Source organism: Salmo salar, chromosome 02, assembly GCF_965601325.2.
Source record: "Salmo salar chromosome 02, fSalSal1, whole genome shotgun sequence".
NCBI classification, from domain to species: domain Eukaryota; kingdom Metazoa; phylum Chordata; class Actinopteri; order Salmoniformes; family Salmonidae; genus Salmo; species Salmo salar.
In genome coordinates, this window is record NC_138292.1 from 70,784,696 (window position 1) to 70,809,203 (window position 24,508).

General features: G+C 47.5%; 1 protein-coding gene across 1 annotated transcript; it reads right to left on the reverse strand.

The window, feature by feature from the left end:
- Positions 1-4,747: 4,747 nt before the first annotated feature.
- LOC106591467 (uncharacterized) lies at positions 4,748-23,909 on the reverse strand. The gene is made up of 10 exons (XM_082969404.1): positions 23,390-23,909; positions 22,508-22,551; positions 22,120-22,185; positions 19,254-19,320; positions 17,769-19,055; positions 11,304-12,089; positions 7,558-7,897; positions 7,113-7,354; positions 6,789-6,968; positions 4,748-5,461 (listed from the first exon to the last, which is right to left on the reverse strand). The coding sequence occupies exons 1-10, from the start codon at positions 23,456-23,458 to the stop codon at positions 5,213-5,215; spliced, it is 3,330 nt and encodes a 1,109-aa protein (XP_082825530.1). The 5' UTR covers positions 23,459-23,909; the 3' UTR covers positions 4,748-5,212.
- Between the last annotated feature and the right edge of the window lie 599 nt (positions 23,910-24,508).

Here is a 24,508-nt window from a genome sequence, read left to right on the forward strand (position 1 = left end):
AACCACTAGGCTACCTGCCAACATTAAGTATGCAATGGGCCCTGGTCAAAAGTAGTGCACTGTATAGGGAATAGGGTGCCATTTGTGATGTAACAATAGTGTCTCTAGACCAATTTTATTTATTGTCTCATTACAATGTTTTATCAAAAGGTATATGAGTTCAGTTTCTTGGGAATATACTGAGTACATATTGGCCAGGAGATAATAATGATTCCAGTTGTGGATTATTGCGGATTATCAATTCCTGGAGAGATGGACAAAAACAACAGATCACATTGAGCTGATGACAAAAGGGAGGAGTAATCTCTTTCTCTCTGTCTCTTTCTCTTTCTCTTTTGCTCTCTCTCTTTCTCTTTTGCTCTCTCTCTCTCGTGTGTGTGTGTGTGTGTGTGTGTGTGTGTGTGTGTGTGTGTGTGTGTGTGTGTGTGTGTGTGTGTGTGTGTGTGTGTGTGTGTGTGTGTGTGTGTGTGTGTGTGTGTGTGTGTGTGTGTGTGTGTGTGTGTGATGAGTATGTCTGTTGTGAGAGACAATGAATCATTAATTAAATTAATGTTTTTTAGATTAGGGTCACATTAGATAATAGATTTACCATAGAAATAGAATTACTAGAGCAGGTATTAGTTATATTTCTATGGGGGTTGGCATCATGACATCATGGATTCATTGGGCTTTGATCAACCTGAATGAACCACCTGAGGTTATGACATTAGTTGGAGTTGGAGTCCCACTTCAGAAGTCAAGGAATTATATTGAAGGGGGGGGGGGGGGGGGGGGGGGGGGGGGGGGGGTGGTGTGTGTGTGTGTGTGTGTGTGTGTGTGTGTGTGTGTGTGTGTGTGTGTGTGTGTGTGTGTGTGTGTGTGTGTGTGTGTGTGTGTGTGCAAAAACTAAGAGTGTAGGGTGTTGAGTCATGTCGTAATCCCCAACTAAACTCATTAATGAGAGAAGATTAGATGGACTAGCCTTATCCTCATCCACTAGAGGGAGAGAGAGAGAGAGGGGGGGGAGCTATAAGCTTTGTCAATCATCTGTATCCTAGTAGTATTGTGTGATGTTTCCATGTTGCTGTATATACTGTTGTGGTGTACATGTATTGTCATGTATTTATTGAGTTTTTACCACATGCTGCTAAATGAACTGGTGATCATAAAGACTCTACTCTACCCTACTAGAAAGAGAGAGGAAACAAGATATAGAAATGAACAAATAAGGAGGGAGAAGAATGATAGAGGGAGAGATAAAACAAGGGAGAGCAGGAGAAGTGTCTGACAGATGGGAAAGTGTAAATAGCGACAGCAGATCCACCAGCTGGACCAACAGGGAAGAGGAGGAGAGGCAGAGAGAGAGATCAGAGGAGAAAAAGAAAGGTGGGCAAGGACATCACAGTGGAGAACCTAACACAGTCTCAAATGGCACCCTATTCCCTATCTAGTGCACTATTGTCCCTGGTCAAAAGCCCTATGAGCCACTGGTCAAAGGTAGTACACTATGCAGGGAAAAGGGTGCCATTTGGCACTTAGCCACAGACATTCATCATCTCTGGCAGAGAGAGAGAGAAGCTGACTCACATAACAACGTCTGTTTCCCAAATAGCACCCTATTCCCTTGATGGTGCACCACTTCTGACCCAGGCAAATAGGACTCTGGTCAAAAGTAGGACATAGGATGCAATTTGGGATGCAGACAACCATAGCGGAAGTGTTGTTTGTTTTACCCTGAAAAACCAACGGTTGTGACTGACTGACTGACTGACTGACTGACTGACTGACTGACTGACTGACTGACTGACTGACTGACTGACTGGTGGTGAGAGAGCGTGATAAAGAAAGAGGGGGGTTGTGGGGGTGACGCAACATGAGAAATAATGTGTCATGTCCAGGATGGGATGTGGGGGTGACGCAACATGAGAAATAATGGGTCATGTCCAGGATGGGGTGTGGGGGTGACGCAACATGAGAAATAATGGGTCATGTCCAGGATGGGGTGTGGGGGTGACGCAACATGAGAAATAATGGGTCATGTCCAGGATGGGATGTGGGGGTGACGCAACATGAGAAATAATGGGTCATGTCCAGGAGGGGGTGTGGGGGTGACGCAACATGAGAAATAATGGGTCATGTCCAGGATGGGGTGTGGGGGTGACGCAACATGAGAAATAATGGGCCATGTCCAGGAGGTCAGAATGGATGAATAGTGACTAAAATATCAAAAAGAGGAGGATGAGAAACTAAAAGGAAAAGTAGATTAGAATCTAATGAGAAAGAAGGGAAGGAAAAGGGTAGAGGGGATGACGTAAATATCAGAGAGCAGGAGAGGATGAGGGGGGGAGTGAAATATGGAGGGATAGTGAAAGATACAGGTGGGAGGAAAGAGAGAGAGGGAGGGGGTACATAGAGAGAAAGAGATATACAAAGGGATAGAGAGGTAAAGAGGGAGAGGAAAGGAGGGCTAGAGAAGGTTAGACAAAGAGGGGGATGAAAGGGGCATAGAGAGATGGAGGGAAAGATAGAAAGAGAGAGTCAGAGGGATGCAGAGGAAGAGAGAGACAGTAGGGACTAGAGCTGAGTGACAGAGATAATTAAAGCTCATGTATTATTCAGGCGGAGAGGAGAGGGAGTGGGGCTATGACTACATGTGATGCTAATATCCCAAGCTGACGTGTATGTGTGTGTGCGTGACTGCGTGAGTACGTGTGTGTGCGTGCCTGCGTGGACAGGTACATGCATGTGTGAGGTGTGTGTGTGTGTGTGTGTGTGTGTGCTTGCCTGGGAAATAGATAGAGACAGAGAGAGGGGGACCTAACAAAGATTGTAAAGTAGAGGCAAGACTATAGTGTTGAAGTGGGTAGACAGAATAACAAACAATTTGAAGGATGTTGCTAACTAGAGCTAGCGCAATTGCTAACTGGCGTCTGCTAGCATGCTAGTATATACCCATAGACTTCCATTCATTGTGCTAATGCTAGACAGCTACATAAAGTATCCCTTTAAGTGAAAGAGACAGCTACATAAAGTATCCCTTTAAGAGAGAGAGACAGATACATAAAGTATCCCTTTAAGAAAGAGAGACAGATACATAAAGTATCCCTTTAAGAGAGAGAAAGACAGAGACATAAAGTATCCCTTTAAGAGAGACATACATAACAGTATCCCATTAAGAGAGAGAGACAGATACATAAAGTATCCCTTTAAGAGAGAGAGACAGATACATAACAGTATCCCTTTAAGAGAGCGAGACAGATACATAGAGTATCCCTTTGAGAGAGAGACAGATACATAAAGTATCCCTTTAAGAGAGAAAGACAGATACGTAACAGTATCCCTTTAAGGGAGAGAGACAGATACATAACAGTTAGTGTGGGAGAGATGATACTAGATCAGAGAGCAGCACAGTTCAACTCCATAGTTCCTTCTGTGTGGGTAGAGGACCAGTCACGACACACACACACACATACACATGAACACACACACACAAGATTTGACCATACACACACAGTAAGCCATAACATACCTCCTTAAGACATCATAACCATTTTATTTTATTCATCCACATATTGTCACAATATCATAGAAGATCCATGGAGGTGCACAAGACGAACAAGCACAACACTTACTGACATCACAGCTGGTTACAATAACATCATAACCAATAGCGGGGGGGGGGGGGGGGGGGGGGGGGGAGGAGAGAGAGAGAGAGAGAGAGAGAGAGGAGAGAGAGAGAGAAAAAAAAAAAATACATTTGACATTTGCATTGGGCGTGTAATACCCAGACAGGCACTTTACAACCATATGTCAATGGTGAAGTGGGGGGGAAGGACACCCAATAATCCAGGTACATTTTCTTCACTACACCCCTCAACTCAACATCAGTGTCCCAATGTCCCTTCTTTACACACTTATTAAGCAATTCTGTGAAGGTAAGAAAGAGCTAAATACACATTCTTTGAGGTGCGTATTCATTTTGGGCTTTGTGGGGTGAAGCGCACCATTCAATAGTTAATATTGTTGTACGTTTTTGTGTTGTTGCTGTCTTGGAAACAGGACTATTTAGAAATCTGACCTCTGACCTCTAATTTTGAAAAAGCTTTTCTCATGCATACATTCCATTCCATCAGCTTTACATTAAAAAACCATTGAGACAGGTCACAAATCACTGTAAAGGGCGAATCTGCAGTTCAAACAACAACAAAGCGGACACCCTGCCACAATGGATGTACGAATCACTTAACAGATTGCCCCTTTAAGTCAACCAGATGGATATTATGAATCTAAGAAATCAATTGACGTCTTAATTTACATGATCCATGTGACTCGCAACAGCTATCTCTATGGCAATACATTGTGCTGGGCCGTTACAATTGCATCTTTGTGAGAGGTTTTGTGAGTCGCAATAGGTCAAACGGAGAGTTTATTTGAAAGCACATAACACACATACATAGAAAAAGACACTGTGTTAGAAAAAAAAACATTGCTGCAAAGAAAATCAACAAAATGCGCAGTAGAAAAAGAAATCCAAACACCCACTTTTAACGAGCTGTTGTTGATCAGAAACACAGTTGAGTAGCAACACTGGCGCCACATCTCCAAAAGCAGAAGAAAATCCCTATTTCAAAGTTAGAAGCACAAGCTTCAGAACACGTGATGTGATGAGATGAGATGAGGCGTATGTAGCTCTTCCCTGGGGGAACCCCCCCCCCCCTGAGAACCCCCCCCCCCTCCCCCACCCCCACCCACCCACCCACCCGCCCACCCAACTCTTTAATACACAAATCAGAGGGGTGAAAAGAAACAGCACCTTTTCCTTAACATCTTCCCACATCGCCGCGGAGCTAAAGCTAGTCTGGGTGTTGTTCTCAACAGCTGTAGCGCTGTTGATGTTAACACCTTCAGTGGGTGAACAACACCCAGATAACAACACACAACCCACCAGATAATGACACACCTACTCAACTAATCTCTACTCCCCCTGATCCCAGACCCTCCGAAAAGCCTCCTCAAGCACACCCACCCTCTCTTGGAAAGAGCAATGCCCCTTTAAAACAACTCAACTGACTCTCCATCTCTACCCCAGTTCCCCATCACACAACCCCTGCCCCAGAAAAACACCTCAAACCCCCCTCTTATGAGGAGCATCAACAAACCAGCTAACCCCTCTGGCCTCACTGAGCCCCCTTTATAACAACCAAGAGACCCCTCTACCAACCCATCTAACCCTTCACTGTTTAGGGCTGGAGCTGGGGCTGGCCCGGGGTGGCTGGTTGCAGGGGTCCACAGCCTCCTTGGTGGCCCCTCCGTAGACCTCCACGTCCTGGTCTGTCCAGGGGGCCACGTTGCCCAGTGTGCCCAAGGAACAGGCAGCCAGAGCGGATACCTCAGCAGGCTTCAGGACCCTGTCCCACAGGTTGAACTGGGAGAGCTCCCCAACCAGGGCCTGGGAAGCGTCGAAACGACCGCCCAGCGTGTCCTAGAGAGGAAATATAATATGATAGAGATGATAGAGAGTGAAAGAGAAAGAGAGAGATCAGGGATTACAATACAACTCATCCAGCCAGCCACCCAGCCACCCATCCACCCAGCCAGCCAGCCAGCCAGCCACCCAGCCAGCCAGCCAGCCACCCATCCACCCATCCAGCCAGCCAGCCACCCATCCACCCAGCCAGCCAGCCAGAAAACTCTGGTTCCTCTCAAGGTTTCTTATTACCCTTCTATCCCTCTATCACTCCACCCCATCCATCTCTCCATTCCTCCACTACTCCACCCTCCACCTCAACCCCACCCTTCTCACTTGCTCTTGCCACAAGATAAGCCACCTCCCCCTCAATCTCTCATCCCTCCACCCCTCCATCCTTCCACCACCCATCACTCCATCCGTCTAACTCTCCACCCCTCCATCACTCCATCCCTCTAACTCTCCACCCCTCCATCACTCTATCCCTCTAACTCTCCCCCCCTCCATACCTCCATCCCTCTAACTCTCCCCCCTCCATCACTCCATCCGTCTAACTCTCCACCCCTCCATCACACTATCCCTCTAACTCTCCACCCCTCCATACCTCCATCCCTCTAACTCTCCACCCCTCCATACCTCCATCCCTCTAACTCTCCACCCCTCCATACCTCCATCCCTCTAACTCTCCACCCCTCCATACCTCCATCCCTCTAACTCTCCACCCCTCCAGACCTCCATCCGTCTAACTCTCCACCCCTCCAGATCTCCATCCCTCTAACTCTCCACCCCTCCAGACCTCCATCCATCTGACTCTCCACCCCTCCATCACTCCATCCCTCTAACTCTCCACCCCTCCAGACCTCCAACCCTCTAACTCTCCACCCCTCCATCACTCCATCCCTCTAACTCTCCACCCCTCCAGACCTCCATCCCTCTAATTCTCCACCCCTCCATCACTCCAACTCTCCACCCCTCCATCACTCTATCCCTCTAACTCTCCACCCATCCATACCTCCATCCCTCTAACTCTCCACCCCTCCAGACCTCCATCCCTCTAACTCTCCACCCCTCCATCACTCTATCCCTCTAACTCTCCACCCCTCCATCCCTCTAACTCTCCACCCCTCCAGACCTCCATCCCTCTAACTCTCCACCCCTCCAGACCTCCATCCCTCTAACTCTCCACCCCTCCATACCTCCATCCCTCTAACTCTCCACCCCTCCAGACCTCCATCCCTCTAACTCTCCACCCCTCCAGACCTCCATCCCTCTAACTCTCCCACCCTCCATCACTCATCCCTCTAACTCTCCACCCCTCCAGACCTCCATCCCTCTCACCCACCTGCTCCTGCCCCAGAATGAGCACTCCTCCTGGCTTGATGGGGTGCCATGCGGCCAGCCCCTCTCCGCGCCCCTTCAGCTTCCCTCCCTGGTAGGCCTTCCATACCCCGTCTCTGAGGGTCCAGCTCAAACATATGTGCTCCCACACACCCTGGGCAAGGGACAGGGGCAGCTGAGCCACCTAGAAGTGAGGGAAGGGACATTTAGCTCAATCACCAATCAGTCGATCAATCAATCAATCGACCAATCAATGTTATTCATAAAACTATACAAGTATGAACAATAGGAGGAGATAACTGATAATGATACACACACACACTCCTACCTTGTCGTTGATAAGAAGCTCTACAGGGTTGTGTATCCCCTGCAGCAGCACCAGCTCGTTGGGTTGTCCCGGGACGGAGTAGGAGAAGGGGGTGCCGATACCCCCCTCTTTCACCTTGAGCCAGACGCAGGCGGTGAAGGCATACATCTCCGGCATTTCTCTCCGCACCAGGCCGTACATGTATCTGGTCCTCACGGGGAAGGAGAGGACATAGCCGTCTGGGTAGTTGTACTCTGTCAGACCTGAAGGAGAGACAGTATGGAGAGATGGTTTACATTTGGCTCTGTGAAAAGGATAGTAGTAGTAGTTGTAGTAAAAGAAGAAGTCACCGTTTTGTCCTTCTTATCTACTTTGCATTCTAGCAAACCTGGGCTCAATTTATTTGACCTTCTTTTAGTTCCCTATAGTACCCCTCCTCCCTCCTCCCCCTTTCTGTTCCACTCACTCTGTTCCAGCTCTGCAATGCGGTGGTGTAGAGTATCAATCCCTTGGTCTATCTGTTTGTGATGTGTCTGTGTCTCCTTCCTCAGCGCCTTCCGCTCTTTCTCCAGCATCTCAATCTTCCTCTCCAGCTCTCCTTCCAGGTCCTTCCAGGGGCCTCCACCTCCTCTGCCAGGGCCCCCAGGGGCCTTTCGCCCCCCCGAGGAGACACTACCGCCTCCTGTCGTTGATGCTGATGACGGTGACCCTTGAACTTTAGTACCGATGCCACTGCTGATGCCCACGCCGGCGCTGGGGGATGGAGTCTCAACGGAGAGGTTGAGGGCAGCAGGGCCGATCTCCAACTGTGAGAGGAGAGAGAAAGAGAAGAGGAGGTTGTGATTGTGCAAGGAGGGAGAGACAGAGACAGAGACAGAGAGACAGAGAGAGAGAGAGAGACCGAGAGAGAGAGACAGAGAGAGAGAGAGAGATACAGAGAGATAGACAGAGATACAGAGAGAGACAGAGAGACAGAGACCGAGAGAGAGATACAGAGAGAGAGACAGAGAGAGAGACACGGAGAGAGAGAGAGAGAGAGAGAGAGAGAGAGAGAGAGAGACCGAGAGAGAGATAGACAGAGAGAGAGAGAGAGAGACCGAGAGAGAGAGATACAAAGAGAGAGATAGACAGAGATACAGAGAGAGACAGAGAGACAGAGACCGAGAGAGAGAGAGATACAGAGACCGAGAGAGAGAGAGATACAGAGAGAGAGAGACAGAGAGAGACAGAGAGAGAGAGAGAGAGAGAGAGAGAGAGAGAGAGATATACAGACAGAGAGAGAGAGAGACAGAGAGAGAGAGAGAGACAGAGAGAGAGAGAGACAGAGAGAGAGAGAGATACAGAGAGAGAGAGAGAGAGAGACAGAGACAGAGAGAGACAGAGAGAGACAGAGAGAGACAGAGAGAGAGAGAGAGAGAGAGAGAGAGAGAACCGAGAGAGAGAGAGACAGAGAGAGAGAGATACAAAGAGAGAGATAGACAGAGAGACAGAGAGACAGAGACCGAGAGAGAGAGAGATACAGAGAGAGAGAGAGAGAGAGAGAGAGAGAGAGAGCGAGATACAGACAGAGAGAGAGAGAGACAGAGAGAGAGAGACAGAGAGAGAGAGATACAGAGAGAGAGAGAGAGAGAGATACAGAGAGAGAGAGAGAGAGAGAGAGACAGACAGAGACAGAGAGAGATGTGCATCAACAAAGTACAGAGTAAAGAGTCTGAATACTTAATGTATGTAAATGTAATATTTCAGGTTTTGTATTATGTTTAGATTGATGAAAGGAAAAATACAATTTAATCCATTTTAGAATAAGGCTGTAACATAACAAAATGTGGAAAAGGTGAAGGGGTCTGAATATTTCCTGAATGCGCTGTATCTAGTTATTTTGCGAGATACAGATTTACTAATCATGGGAATTTGTCATGCAATGCAGACTTTGACTCTCTCAGAGGTTTGTGTTGCTAGGCAACCCCCTTGCAATTAGCGGGGCAGGATGTCTCCCTGCATAGTTAACCTCTTGGTTAGCCAGGTTGAGAAATATGCTAACAAACATTTGTGCTTTGAAACTAAATAAATATTGCACTCTGACCCACTACACTTACTTGCTGGATTCTAGATATTGTTGTTAGACAATTATGTGGTGTAGTTTTATTGGAATGTTCAGCTGTTGTTGGTAAGTAATGAATCTGCTAGCTTCTGACATGACTTACTGCATCTTTAAGGAAACAACGAAAAGAAAGACAGGCACGCAGATAGAGATAGGGTAAAAGTGGAGAGAGAGAGGAGGTGAATAGAGAGGAAGGGAGAGAGAAATGAGTAGGTGTAGGTGAACGAGGAAGGATGGAGAAAGAGAGACAGAGTATGAGAGAAAGTGAGAGAGAGAGAGAGAGAGAGAGAGAGAGAGAAAGAGTATGAGAGAGAGAGAGCAACTAAGTACGAGTAAAGTGAGATGGTTGTGACAAGAGAGCAACAGGAGACAGACACACACACACAGAGACATGCACACAGACATACACACAGACAGACACACAGACAGACAGACTGAAAGAGAAGATGGGAGGCAGAGAGAGGGAAAGAGAGACAGAGACAGAGAGAGAGAGAGAGAGAGAGAGAGAGAGAGAGAGAGAGAGAGAGAGAGAGAGAGAGAGAGAGAGAGAGAGAGAGAGAGAGAGAGAGAGAGAGAGAGAGTTGGCGTGAGGAGAGATTGAATGCCTGGACAGCTATAGACTACATTCATACTCACTGTTCCTGGACTGTGCAGTATGTTAGAATGCACTGGGAAATGTTAAGTGTCTCAAGCAATAAAATAGCCTCTCTTACATCAGACTGACTCTCCCTCTTTCCATCTCTCTTTCTCATCTCTCTTCCTCTCTCTCTCTCTCTCTTTCTCTCTCTCTTTCTCTCTCTCTCTCTTAATCTCATCCTCTCTCATTTACTCTATGTCCTTTCTCTCTCTCTCTCTCTCTTTCTCTCCCTCTCTATCTTCCTCACCCTCCCTAGCTCTCTCACCTCTCTCTCTCTCTCCCTCTCTCACCTCTCTCTTTCTCTCTCTGACACGTACAAAAAACACAGGTGCACACACATACAGACACACACACACACACACACACACACACACACACACACACACACACACACACACACACACACACACACACACACACACACACACACACACACACACACACACACACACACACACACACACACACACACACACAGTATGGCTTAAGTCTCAAGGTCTCTCCTCTCTTCATCCAGCATCCCTTCATATTTTATTGATGTGGACGGATGCGGATGTAAGAGCTGCGTGGTGAGGGGGGAGAGACAGCAAATGAAAGAAACTATATCCCCTTGCGCTGAGGGACTGGGTGAGTGTAATGATGCTGATGAGAGAGGCTGTGAGTTGGATGGTTGGATGGATGGATGGATGGATGGATGTGGAGGAGAGGTGGAGGAGGGAGGGAGGGAGTCAGGGGTCCTGATGTCGATAAAGTCAGGAGGGAGGGAGGAGGGAGGGTAGGGGTGAGTTGGAGGTCCTGAAGTCAATCAAATAATTGATGTCATTTGGATATTCTAGCCGTTAGGAATACTAGACCCATGGGCATTTACCTCGTTATCACGTGATATAGCCTATGCCTCGCCCCATGCATCACGGGCGCGCCAAGTGGAGGTTCTAGAATTGGTGCGCCTCTGTTTCCGCGCTGATATTGTAGCCTATTTGTTGCATAAGGTTGAGACGTTGGGTTGTGCAACATGTCTGTCTGTCTTTCTGTCGGTGTTGGATATTGCTAACAATTGGTGGCGACATGTTTTTCATTATTCTGGATTATCTACTGAAAGATTCACTTTGTTTGGGGACAAGCAATCAGTAGCCATATAGTCATATTGCATAAATCTCCCTTGATCATATAAATAATCCATAGGCTAACCGTAGTAGGCTATAGCCTATAGGCCTAGCTCAGCGACTGACTGGAGATGATCAAGACATTATAAAACACACTGGGACATATAGGCTAAGCCTATTAAAAGCGCACCTCAAGGCGCTAACGTGTGTTATACGCTCTCCAAGGCGCATTATCTCTACTATTGAAACTTTTTACAAAAGTAGCCTATTCATACGCTTGCCTGTAGCTAGCTTATATCGAGACTGTATACGACTACAGTCTGTGGCTTTGGGCTATAGGGTAAGCTATACTCAATATTCACCCAACCCACCTCCAGTTTCTCGATGCGGTCTTTCAGGTTGAGAATGGCCCTCTCTAGCTCCTCCACGGCTCTAGCGGTCTGCAGCTGCACAGCAGCCGACGAGCTCACATCATCCCCGGCCATGAGTCGGCGGTTGCCCGCCCAGGCCCCCAGGCTCCGCTCGGAGTGCCCGGGACTCCCGTCCTCCAGGCCGCTCTCGCACTCCGACAGTTTCCCCGTCAGCTCACGGATGGTCCGCTGATCCATGAGTATCTGGCCGTTCTGCTGCACCACGGTCTGCCGGAGGTCGTCCGCGGTGGTCCGGAGGAAGCTCCAGTCTTCATCCACATAGAGTGAAGGGTCGTCCGCCTGCTGCTTCATGCTCTTGGGCTTGCATTCTCCGGCGGGAATCGGAGTGCAGATGAGCCGGCTGAAACTGAACTGTTTCGGCGCCCCTCCACCACCACCACCGGTCACCTCCCCGGGGCTGAGCTCGTTGAGAGTGGAGGGACCCCCCAGCCCGAGCCCCAAGCCGCCTCCTCCGCCGCCCTCGTAGGATTCAGCACCATGGAGAGCGCCCAATGGACCGGCGTGAGCCACGGAGCCCAGGGAAAACAAGGGCTCAGCAGACAGAGTCGCGTTGTCGGACAGGTCCTGATGAGCGGCAGCTTTCCGCGGGTAAACACTGGCGATGATGCAGATGACCGCGCCGAGGAAGACCACGGATCCAGCACCGACCAAGACGACAACGAACTTCATAGCGGCAGCGTGGCGAGATGGGCTAAAGCATCGATAGATTAGCCTACAAATCAGAGATCAAATTCCGTTGGAAAGATAGATTATATTGAAAAATAAGGTCAGTTTTTCCCCCTCACAATCTAGATTACATTAGGCTATGAAAATGCTATAGCCAACATCACTCGTGCGATTTCATAATCCGCTCCTCGATAGCCTATCAGTTGATTAATCTACCTGCTTTTTTATATGATTAAATAAAACGAATAACCTAGGCCTATATTATAATACGCCCCCCCCCACCAAAAAAAAACCCACCTCCAAACGCGCAGAAAACAAACGACAGCGGTTGACAGACGCGTTTGTTGCGTTTTTCTCTAAATGTAGAAATACCGATTGTTCTGTCAGCAGGCCTAAATCGAAAGACCGTCTCCCTCTCTCGGTGTTGCTAAGCTCCGCTCTTGTCCTCCGTCCGTAGTTACTATGGGAACCGTGACAGGTAGGCGGGGAGACAGACGAGGGAGTGGAGGGTGTGTGTGTGTGTGGGATGCGTCATTGGAGGTGAAGAGGCAAATAACATTATAAACATCATCTAATACGATAGAGGGTGTGTGTGTGTGTGTGTGTGTGTGTGTGTGTGTGTGTGTGTGTGTGTGTGTGTGTGTGTGTGTGTGTGTGTGTGTGTGTGTGTGTGTGTGTGTGTGTGTGTGTGTGATTGAGAGAGAGAGAGAGAGAGGCCGAAATACTACACCCGTTTATGGATTGTGTGTGTGTATGTGCGCGCTCACAGCAGATGAGTGTATGGGGCATACATCCTCTATTACCAGACCGGAACATAAACCGACGCTTCGATACGGTATCCCCCACGCACAGCACGAGTCTAGTCTAGTCTGTCTGGACAATATACTCTAGTAAATCAAATCAAATTAAACGTTATTGGTCGCGTAAATATTTTGCAGATTTTATCACAGGTGCAGCGAAATTGTTATGTTTTTAGCTCCAGCTGTGTAGTAATATCTAACAACACAAAACAATACAGACAAACCCAATTTGTAAGTCGCTCTGGATAAGAGCGTCTGCTAAATTAAGTAAATGTAAATCCCCACTCAGAACAGCCACACTCTGTCGTGGCATGGACTCTACGTGTCGAAAGCGTTCCGCAGGGATGCTGGCCCAAGTTGTCACCAATGCTTCCTATAGTTGTGTCAAGTTGGCTGGATGTCCTTTGGGTGGTGGACCATTCTTGATACACACAGGACACTGTTGAGCGTGAAAAACCCGGCAGTATTGCAGTTCCCGTAACAAGCCAGTGTGCCTGGTATAAATATGTTGTCTTGTCCATTCACCCTCTGAATGACACACATACACAATTCATGTCTCAAGGCTTAAAAATCCTTCTTTAACCTGTCCCCTCCCCTTAATCTACACTGAGTGAAGTGGATTTAACAAGGGACATCAATAAGGGATCATAGCTTTCATCTGGATTCACCTGGTCAGTCTATGTCATGGAAAGAGCAGGTGTTCATAATGTTTTGTATACTCAGTGTATGTATATGATGGTGTGCATAGACAGTGTGGACAGTTTATGAATAGAAAAGGTGTGTACAGCAATAGTTAGGATAAGCCTTGACTAGAATATATTATATACATATGAAGGGGGTAAAACAATATGTAAACATGATTAAAGTGACCAGTGTTCCATGACTATGTACATAGGGCAGCAGTCTCTAAGGTGCAGGGTTGAGTAACCGGGTGGTAGCCGGTTAGTAACAGTGACTAAGTTCAAGACAGAGTACTGAGGCCGGCTAGTGGTGACTATTTAACAGTCTGATGGCCTGGTGATAGAAGCTGTTTTTCAGTCTCTCAGTCCCAGCTTTGATGCACCTGTACTGTCTCCGGGTTCTAGATGGTAGCGGGGTGAACAGGCCAAGACGTGGGTGGCTGAGGTCCTTGATGATCTTCTTCTTCTTCCTGTGACACCGGGTGCTGTAGATGTCCTGGAGTGGCAGCCATCCCACTAGGAAGTCCCATCTGTCCAGTCCCTAAACCGCAATGGGAGGCCAGCCAGAGATGGTGAGAGGAGAGAGGGTGAGGAGAAGGGAGGATGGGCTGGTTCTGGGAGAGAATGGAGGAGGAATGGGGAGACCAAACTAGAGAGGATTGAGGCCATCCAGAGCAGGGCTGGCTGGGGTCGGGAGAGGAGAGGGGACCATGGGTGGCCTGCCAGAGTATGGGTGGGCTGGATGGGAGAAGGTGGTAGAAGAGTTGAGGACATGGATGCTAAAGGGAGATGAAGGATTGAAGGTGAGGAGTGTGGTAGAATAGGACGATAGTAGACAAGGCATACAAATCGAATCACATTTTATTGGTCACATACACATGGTTAGCAGATGTTAATGCGAGTGTAAGGAAATGCTTGTGCTTCTAGTTCCGACAGTGCAGTAATGTCTAACAAGTAATCTAACAATTCCACAACTACCTAATACACACAAATCTAAAGGGATGAATGAGAATATGTACATAGAAATATATGGATGAGCATGGCCGAGCGGGATAGGCAAGGTGCAATAGATGATATAAAATACAGTATATACATGTGATATGACTAATGTAAGATATGTAAACATTATTAAAGTACCATTATTTAGAGTGGTATTGTATAAAGTGACTAGTGATCCATTTATTAAAGTGGCACTTGATTGGGTCTCAATGTAGGCAGCAGCCTCTGAGTTAGTGATGGCTGTTTAACAGTCTAATGGCCTTGAGATAGAAGCTGTTTTTCAGTCTCTCGGTCCCAGCTTTGATGCACCTGTACTGACCTCACCTTCTGGATGATAGTGGGGTCAACAGGCAGTGGCTCGGGTGGTTGATGTCCTTGATGATCTTTTTGGCCTTCCTGTGACATCGGGTGCTGTAGGTATCATGGAGGGCAGGTAGTTTGCCCCAGGTGATGCATTGTGCAGACCGCACCACCCTCTGGAGAACCCTGTGGTTGTGGGCGGTGCAGTTGCCGTACCAGGCTGTGATTCAGCCCGACAGGATCCTCTCAATTGTGCATCTGTAAAAGTTTGTCAGGGTTCTGGATGACTGTTGCATCTTCCTCACCAGGCTGTCTGATGTTTGTCTGTGATGTGTATACCTAGGAACTTAAAACATGTCGTGGGAAGGACAATCTTTGCTCACAGTAGTGTGTCCACAGATATTCTCTCAACTTCTGTGTTCCGTGACTGACCCCTGAAGGCCACCAAAGCCCTGGAAGCACAACCATCGCCCCAACCTGCATCTCTTCAAACCTTTTCTGAGAATGCAGGCTAAGAGCAAAAACCCTGCCCATGTGACCTGTGTTAACAGTGCCACCATGTGGACCATCAGGGAACTACCAACACAGTGGTCTGAGCTCAGGCCAGTTTCCTCAGACCTACTGCTCTAAGTCTAGGACTAGGCTTGACCTGGGCCCTGGAAACCAGCCATAGAGAATCACACACAACTTTCTCCTTCAGCTGAAAGCCAAGATTCCAGATTGAATCTCCAAATGGAATCTTAGTGATAAACTCACAAGAATCACCATATAAGAGGTCAGAGAACTCCTCTGTAAAGAACTGAAGAGATGAACGACAAAAAGAACTGTCTTGGAGGTGTTCTTTATTAAAAAGCCTCGCACAACAGAACATATACAGAAAGCAACAACGAACGAACGTCAACATGACCACGCTCACCTTACCTGTACAATAAGGGCTCGCAAAACATGCTTCAGCTACATTATTACAACGTTACCGTCGACATTATCCTCGTCATTATCATCATTATTACCATTAACACAATTCAATGTACATCATTCATATTACGAGACATAAACTGCAGTCTTGACACACATTTATAATTCATTAAAAAATCAGGGGTTTTCCATTCTTATCAAACCCATATTGGACATAAATCAAAAACAACAATAACAATAAAAGGTCATTATTAAAAAGGTAAAGCATCCACGTTACACTTCATTCAAAAATATATAATGAGGTACATAAGCAAAAGCCCTCGAAATGAACCCCCCCCCCCCCATAAAACAGTTTACATGGACACACATTTCATATTTGATTCTTCAGGTCGGCTTCTTGTCATTACATTAAAGTGCCAATGACATGGCTCTTGAAATTACATCCAAAAATTGACAAATTAAAAAAGAAAGATAAAAAAAAAAAAAAAGAGAAATCTAGAGCCCTGCTTGGTATAAATGTAGGCCACTATGTCAAGTTGTGCTACCTATTTATATCAACTGTTAAAACATCACCAAGAAGTACATGAACACTCCTACTGGCTCAACCAATGAGTCAACAGAATCTACTGGTTTAGCCAATGACAGTCAAGAGAATCTACTGGTTTAGCCAATGACAGTCAAGAGAATGTTTTTATCCATTAACAGCTGAATGATGATGCGTTTGTGGTAGGATGTGTATTATTATTATCACAGTATCAAAGACTAGACGACAATCAACCAGCTATCTAATACAGTATACGGACGAGATGCAGTGGAGTTGGAACTGAGCAGCTATAAGGCAACACATGCTTTTAAATATTGTAATAATATTGTACAAATACACCAGACAGAGAGAGAGAGAGAGAGGGGCCCTATAGAAACAGGGGCAGCACCAGAAGATGGTCAGATCTGGGACCAGGATATCAGAACGCCAACACAAACTGGTTCAGAAGGCCATTGAGAGGTTTGGACTACAGGTTATTCCACAGAGAATATCTGGTAGGTAGGTACAGACATGATGCAGAGAATATCTGGTAGGTACAAACAGACGTGTTCACGGTGGATAGGTTACATACTACATCATCATTAATCCCACTCCATGCAGTCTACGGCTTAAATAATTAGAGAGTCAGTTTAGAGTCTTGACTGAGGTTCCAGGAATACTGAACATTCCGGAATCTTGAAGGCGACAGCGAGTTAAAGGCAGGCGTTGGAACATGGCAATAAGAAAAGCAATAACTTAACTTTCTATGCTTTCACCACTTATTTCTATTCTTTTTGCAGCTGAATTAACATTGTGCGTGCATATAAATATATACTTATATAGGCCTGTGCATTCGAGAGAGAGGAAAAAAAGAAGGGCTTGTAATTCACATGTGGATATTGGATACGGAAATGATACAGAATACGGTTGTTGTCACTAATGGAGTCAAGTGCGTTGCTAAATATCTCAATGTAGAAATGCAGTATTGCCGAAGCCCAACAAAGCAAGTGCAACGTCATTTCATCACCTCATTTAAACCTTACAGAGTTGGACTTCCAATGGAAAAAATGGGTATAAATATGAACAAACAACAAAACACTGTTATTGGTTGTATGAATTTCCCTACAATAAAGATTGAATTGATTTGAACGTTATTATGACTGAAGGTTTCTATTACCAGCCTCCAAACAGTCAAGGTTGTGAGAGTGGACATGAATTGAATAAACTTTATTGATCCTCAGAAGAGAAATCATGCTGCATAAAGCTAGACAATCAGCATTATTATAGATGTATATTGCACGCCCTGCTGTTAGCTTTTTATAGTTCTGTTCAAAAAAATAACGCTCTTCTTCAATATTCAATGGCCTGAATTTCATTATTATTGGAAGTTTTTTTTGTTTTACCTTCTGTGTTAAAATAGCATTACTCCCTAGCCTGGTCCCAGACAATGACCACAGGAGTTGGCCAAGACAGCACAAACAGATCAGGGAGCCAGGCTAATTCATTCATCTCCACTTCTTTAATCTCTTCCTATGGCTTGGACTGTGGGGGGGTTCTTCAGTGGGGGTGGTGGTGGGGGGGGTGAGGAGGTGGTATTTTCTGGGAGTATTGGTTGGGGGGAGGAGGGGCGGGATGAGGGGGAGGGGAACTCTTTGATAGTGACGGTGAGGAGGTTGGTGGTGACGTCGGTCACGACCACGTTGGCGCTGCTCGCCACCATCTCTGGGTGCCAGTCAGGGTCGCCCTCGGCGGGGACCCTCTGAGGATTGGAGATCAAGGGGCAGGCGCCAGGGGGGTGAGGGGGGGAGGCGGTACTGACGGAGGGCGGCTGGCGTTTCTGCCGGCGCCGACGGCGAAGCTTCCTCTTACCCTCCTGAGGCGCGGAAAGGTCCAGAGCATCAGCATCATCCTCCTCCTCATCAAAGGAGGAAGAGGAGGACCCGGAAGCAAAGGAGAGGGAGGGGAGGAGGGGGGTTGGTCCTTGTTCAGCGTTCTGGTTCTTCTGGAGCTCTGGGGGGTGGCTAGGGGTAGACTGGGCAGAGGAGGCCGAAGCCTGGGCGCTCAAGTTGGGAGCCGACCCAGAGGCCCCAGTGGCGGGTCCAGGAGGGGTAGGATGGTTCTGGCCGGGTGTGGTGGATCCACTGGAGCTGGAGGGAGAGGGGGGTGGCTGGGTGTCCCTAGCCCCTGAGGTCCCAGTGCTGGAGCCTGTGGCTGAGTGTGGAAGGTGTAGAGGTCCGGGGCCGCCACACTGGAGACCAAACGGCTTCCCGTACATGGGAAACCCCAGCATGGGCTGGAAGGGCCGGTACGGAGCCTCTCCACTCCTCTTCCCTATGATCCTATTTCGGGAGGGGATGTTCTGACGACCCCCTTGGAGGGACATGGAGCCGGATGGCGCCCTCCGGTTACCCCCGCCGCCCCTTCCTCCGCCTCCACTTCCTGGTTTGTCGATGACCTTGAGGTTTAGGATGATGCGACCCCGTTTGACCTCGCGTGGTTTGACGCGACGATTGAGGATGCGGACGGTCTCTGAGAAGGGGGAGACGGGGGGCCGCGAGGGGAACCCACTGGGGCCGGAGAAGGATCCGGGAGTGGCAAGGGGGTCGGGGCGAGGTAAGGGGCGGCGGGACATACTAGTGCAGCGTCGAATGTCTTTCTTCAGCTTGTGTGTCGCTGCCAGGGAGTTGAGTTTAGGGGAGGGCGCTGGAGAGGCGGAGGGGAAGGAGGATGAAGGGGCTCGAGGAGAGGAGGAAGAAGTGGAGCGAGGTGCTCGAGTGGTGGGGGTCTCTCTCTTCTGGGCGCCACGTGCCTGAGAAGGGAGGAGAGAGAAGGAGAGAGATGAAAGTAAAGTGAGTTGTAAATTCAAAAGGAGAAAATCATCATCATAACCTCCAGCAGGAAAGGTTTTGTCTTGCTCTTACGTTCTCATTGGGACCGGTAATATATCAGCTAATCCTAATTTTGGTATGGTTGTGATAGCGGTAGACAAGAACATCCAAAACAATACCTTGGCAGGAAGATTTTTGGGTTTGGGTCCCCGCTTCTTTGGTCCGTTGAGTTCTCGCTCACGCTCTCTGAGAAAAACATCAAAGGGATTCCAATTAATCACCCGATAAAGTCAACGTCACAACAGTGAAATACGTTACATGTTTTCTTACCCTGACCCTAGCCTGCCTGGATACAATAGGCTGGGATGGGGTTGAATTGGGATTGTTTCTTACCCTGACCCTAGCCTGCCGGGATACAATAGGCTGGGATGGGTTGAATTGGGATTGTTTCTTACCCTGACCCTAGCCTGCCGGGATACAATAGGCTGGGATGGGGTTGAATTGGGATTGTTTCTTACCCTGACCCTAGCCTGCCGGGATACAATAGGCTGGGATGGGTTGAATTGGGATTGTTTCTTACCCTGACCCTAGCCTGCCGGGATACAATAGGCTGGGATGGGTTGAATTGGGATTGTTTCTTACCCTGACCCTAGCCTGCCTGGATACAATAGGCTGGGATGGGTTGAATTGGGATTGTTTCTTACCCTGACCCTAGCCTGCCTGGATACAATAGGCTGGGATGGGTTGAATTGGGATTGTTTCTTACCCTGACCCTAGCCTGCCGGGATACAATAGGCTGGGATGGGGTTGAATTGGGATTGTTTCTTACCCTGACCCTAGCCTGCCGGGATACAATAGGCTGGGATGGGTTGAATTGGGATTGTTTCTTACCCTGACCCTAGCCTGCCGGGATACAATAGGCTGGGATGGGTTGAATTGGGATTGTTTCTTACCCTGACCCTAGCCTGCCGGGATACAATAGGCTGGGATGGGTTGAATTGGGATTGTTTCTTACCCTGACCCTAGCCTGCCGGGATACAATAGGTTGGGATGGGTTGAATTGGGATTGTTTCTTACCCTGACCCTAGCCTGCCGGGATACAATAGGCTGGGATGGGTTGAATTGGGATTGTTTCTTACCCTGACCCTAGCCTGCCTGGATACAATCGGCTGGGATAGGGTTGAATTGGGATTGTTTCTTACCCTGACCCTTGCCTGCCTGGATACAATCGGCTGGGATAGGGTTGAATTGGGATTGTTTCTTACCCTGACCCTAGCCTGCCTGGATACAATCGGCTGGGATGGGTTGAATTGGGATTGTTTCTTACCCTGACCCTAGCCTGCCTGGATACAATAGGCTGGGATGGGTTGAATTGGGATTGTTTCTTACCCTGACCCTAGCCTGCCGGGATACAATAGGCTGGGATGGGTTGAATTGGGATTGTTTCTTACCCTGACCCTAGCCTGCCGGGATACAATAGGCTGGGATGGGTTGAATTGGGATTGTTTCTTACCCTGACCCTAGCCTGCCGGGATACAATAGGCTGGGATGGGTTGAATTGGGATTGTTTCTTACCCTGACCCTAGCCTGCCTGGATACAATCGGCTGGGATAGGGTTGAATTGGGATTGTTTCTTACCCTGACCCTTGCCTGCCTGGATACAATCGGCTGGGATAGGGTTGAATTGGGATTGTTTCTTACCCTGACCCTAGCCTGCCTGGATACAATCGGCTGGGATAGGGTTGAATTGGGATTGTTTCTTACCCTGACCCTAGCCTGCCGGGATACAATCGGCTGGGATGGGTTGAATTGGGATTGTTTCTTACCCTGACCCTAGCCTGCCTGGATACAATCGGCTGGGATGGGTTGAATTGGGATTGTTTCTTACCCTGACCCTTGCCTGCCTGGATACAATAGGCTGGGATGGGTTGAATTGGGATTGTTTCTTACCCTGACCCTAGCCTGCCGGGATACAATCGGCTGGGATGGGTTGAATTGGGATTGTTTCTTACCCTGACCCTTGCCTGCCTGGATACAATAGGCTGGGATGGGTTGAATTGGGATTGTTTCTTACCCTGACCCTAGCCTGCCTGGATACAATAGGCTGGGATGGGTTGAATTGGGATTGTTTCTTACCCTGACCCTAGCCTGCCTGGATACAATAGGCTGGGATGGGTTGAATTGGGATTGTTTCTTACCCTGACCCTAGCCTGCCTGGATACAATAGGCTGGGATGGGTTGAATTGGGATTGAGCCAATTATTGAAGTAATAACATCTAGGCCTCCACTGATACAGTTCAAAGCCAACTGAGGGAGAAGTTTATTAATGTAACATCCTGTTTCTCATACATCCCAACTTCCAGTTAGTCAGGGATGATCAAAAGACCGGGGGTGGCGCCCCAAAATCGCACCATATTCCCTATGTAGGGCCTTACCGTTAACCAAATCCCTATGAGCTCAGGTCAAAAGTAGTGCACTATATCGGCAATAGGCTGAAATATGAGACAGACTGGGTGTGTGAAAGCAGAACAGCGGACCCCAGGACGACTAGCTAGCGGTTGGTTGCTATGGCGTCAGCTAATAGGGATCTGAATGAAGAAAAAACTAAAAGAATAACAGTTTGACGTTTGTTTGACTAAGACTGAACACACACACACACACACACACACACACACACACACACACACACACACACACACACACACTTCTACTGACGGGATCATTTTAGTTCCATGTAAACACGATCCCTCTGTAAGCAGCAGAGTGCTTTGAAGTGGGTTTGGCAGGAAGAGACAAAGAGAGGACTTGCACAGATATAAGACGTTTAAATATAGACAGAGTGAAAGAGATGGAGAGAGAGAGCGCAACAGAGGGAACGAGGAGAGAAAGATAGAGGGGAGCTAGAAAAATGAGGGAGAACAGGAGAGAGAATTGCGTTACTTTTTGATGATTTGTCAAATGTCCTTACCGTGTCATAAACATCACTTGTCTTAAAGGAATTGAATAATGTGTAAGAATTGAAATACTGTTAACTGTTCCACTCACTTCTGTTCAAATCCTGCGATCAGTCTGCCATCCAGGATATTCTCTTCTGGTTCCCAGGTACTGTGTCTAAAGCAAAGAGGTGCCACAATTGTTTAATTTCAACAGTTACATAACCTGGGTAACAGTATGTTTGTGCTAACATTCCACTCCACGTTTGGCACATGACACAGAGTACAAGGAGTGGAATGTTAGCACAAAACAGGTCTGGATTTCAGGCTAACATTTTCATGTTATGGTATAACTTGGAGACGTTTAAGTCTATTAAAGATGTAGCTACTAGGATATATGTACTATAAAACACAACATGTCTCTTCAGACAAGGTGATTGCTGGTATGCAAAGATTTACAATTCTGAATGGATTTTGTAGTTAGGAACGCAATCACTTACTTCAGTGCCCATCCTTTCCATTTCACTAGGTATTCTAGGCGAGACTGAAGAGAGAAAGGTACAGCGGAATGAGAAAAATCCCAAAAGTGTTCAATACTGTATTCAGCCATTTTATAGCTAGTGTATGAGCAAAAAATTGCTTCTTATTACCTAGCTATTCATGATCACTAAGATAAATATTAAGACTAACGTATTACTCTAAATAATACGTAACTCAATACATTGACTAATATAAACTGGCTCAGTTCTGACTAACAAATTGGCTAGTATGCCTGTCTTGTTTTGTCATTTTAGAGGGAAAAGCTGCTACAAAACACCACCATCAAGCAGACACAGACAAGCTGGCTAGCAAATTAGTTCCACTGGCATCCGGACAAAACATTTACCCAAGCTAGAGGGAAAAACTGATTTAGCTGCTATGTAGCTAAAGTTAATAATGACACACAGTCGACTTTAATGTATGGTTTGGCGAGATAGCTTATGGTATGCGGGGTGCAATCATATATTTCTAGTCCAGCTGTCTGGGTAAAAAGTCAAAGACAAAGCGTAGATTTGCATTGAACGCAAACCCGGCCTTTATTTTAATTGGCATTGCTAATTAGCTAAAGTTTACGTTGTCTTTACACGCCGACTCATTTGTGCAACGTTAGCTAGCTATTTTTTACGACATTTCACTGCAAACCATCAGCACAGCACACTTGCTAGCTTCTCGGCTAGCTAAAACGGCTTGCTAGAGAAGCATCCGCTTGCTACTAGCTACAACAAGGCCTCCCCGTTGTCATTAAAAAACAGATCCTCGGTTCTCGCCCTCGAAGCACGCCGCGGAGACCCTCGCCCACGTCTGCTCTTTTGCAGCGACAAAAAAAACGGCGGCATGCTCACCTTGCGAACGCGGCGTTTCAGAATGGCTTCCGCGGCGAAAACGCGTTCCCCGACCGCAGAGAGCTCCATCTTTCAATGCCCGACTGCTCTCTCGGTCCAGACGACCAACTCCACTGTCTGCTGGCAAAACCAGAGCAGACCACTTTCTCTTTCCCCCAAATCTGTCACAGTGGCAGCAGACAGCACACACTACACCCCGAAGCAGGAGAAGAGAGGCGCTCTGTCACGTGGACGGGGTCAGCCCCTTTGGTCGTCCTGGCAACGCAGAAGGCGCTAGACAAGACGCAGAAAGGGCAAGTTAGCGTTATTCATCCTGAATCTTGTTCTGGAGGCAGCTCTGCAGAGTGGTCACTAGCTGGCACAGCCACCAAGTCATACAACCTGCTAACCTTAACATATTAAGTACACTTTTGTACTGTGCATTTTGCCTTTCCTGATTTCAATGGTGATGAATGAGGTAGCCTGTTCCCAAAACTGTTATTGTGCTGCCTTGCCAACTTCTATGGTCATTGTTTAGCGTGACGGTGACCATAGGAGTTGGCAAGACAGCACAAACCGGCAGGGACAAGGAGGAGTCTTGGACACAAATAATCTCTTTGTGTTTTAAATACCTTTTGTTACAGAAGAAAAAGGAAATGGCGGGCTGCTACCAGTAATTTAGGAGCAGTGGAGCACTCTGTTATAGTTGGTTATTTTGCTAATGACAGAGCGAGAGAGGGAGGTTAAAACTACACTGAACAAAAATATAAAACGCAACATGTAAAGTGTCCCATATTTCACGAGCTGAAATAAAAGATCCCAGAAATGTTCCATACGCACAAAAAGCGTATTTCTCTCAAATGGTGTGCACAAATTTGTTAACATCCCTGTTAGTGAGAGTTTGATCATTTGTCAAGATTATCCATCCACCTGACAGGTGTGGCGTATCAAGAAGATGCTTAAACAGCATGATCATTACACAGATGTACCTTGTGCTGGGGAGCCCAGGTCCTCCCTATCAGGCTTCTTCACCTGCGGGATCATCTGAGGGGGGAGGGGTGCTGAGGAGTATTTATGTCTGTAATAAAGCCCTTTTGTGGGAAAGACTTACTCTGATTGGCTGGGCCTGGCTCCCCAGTA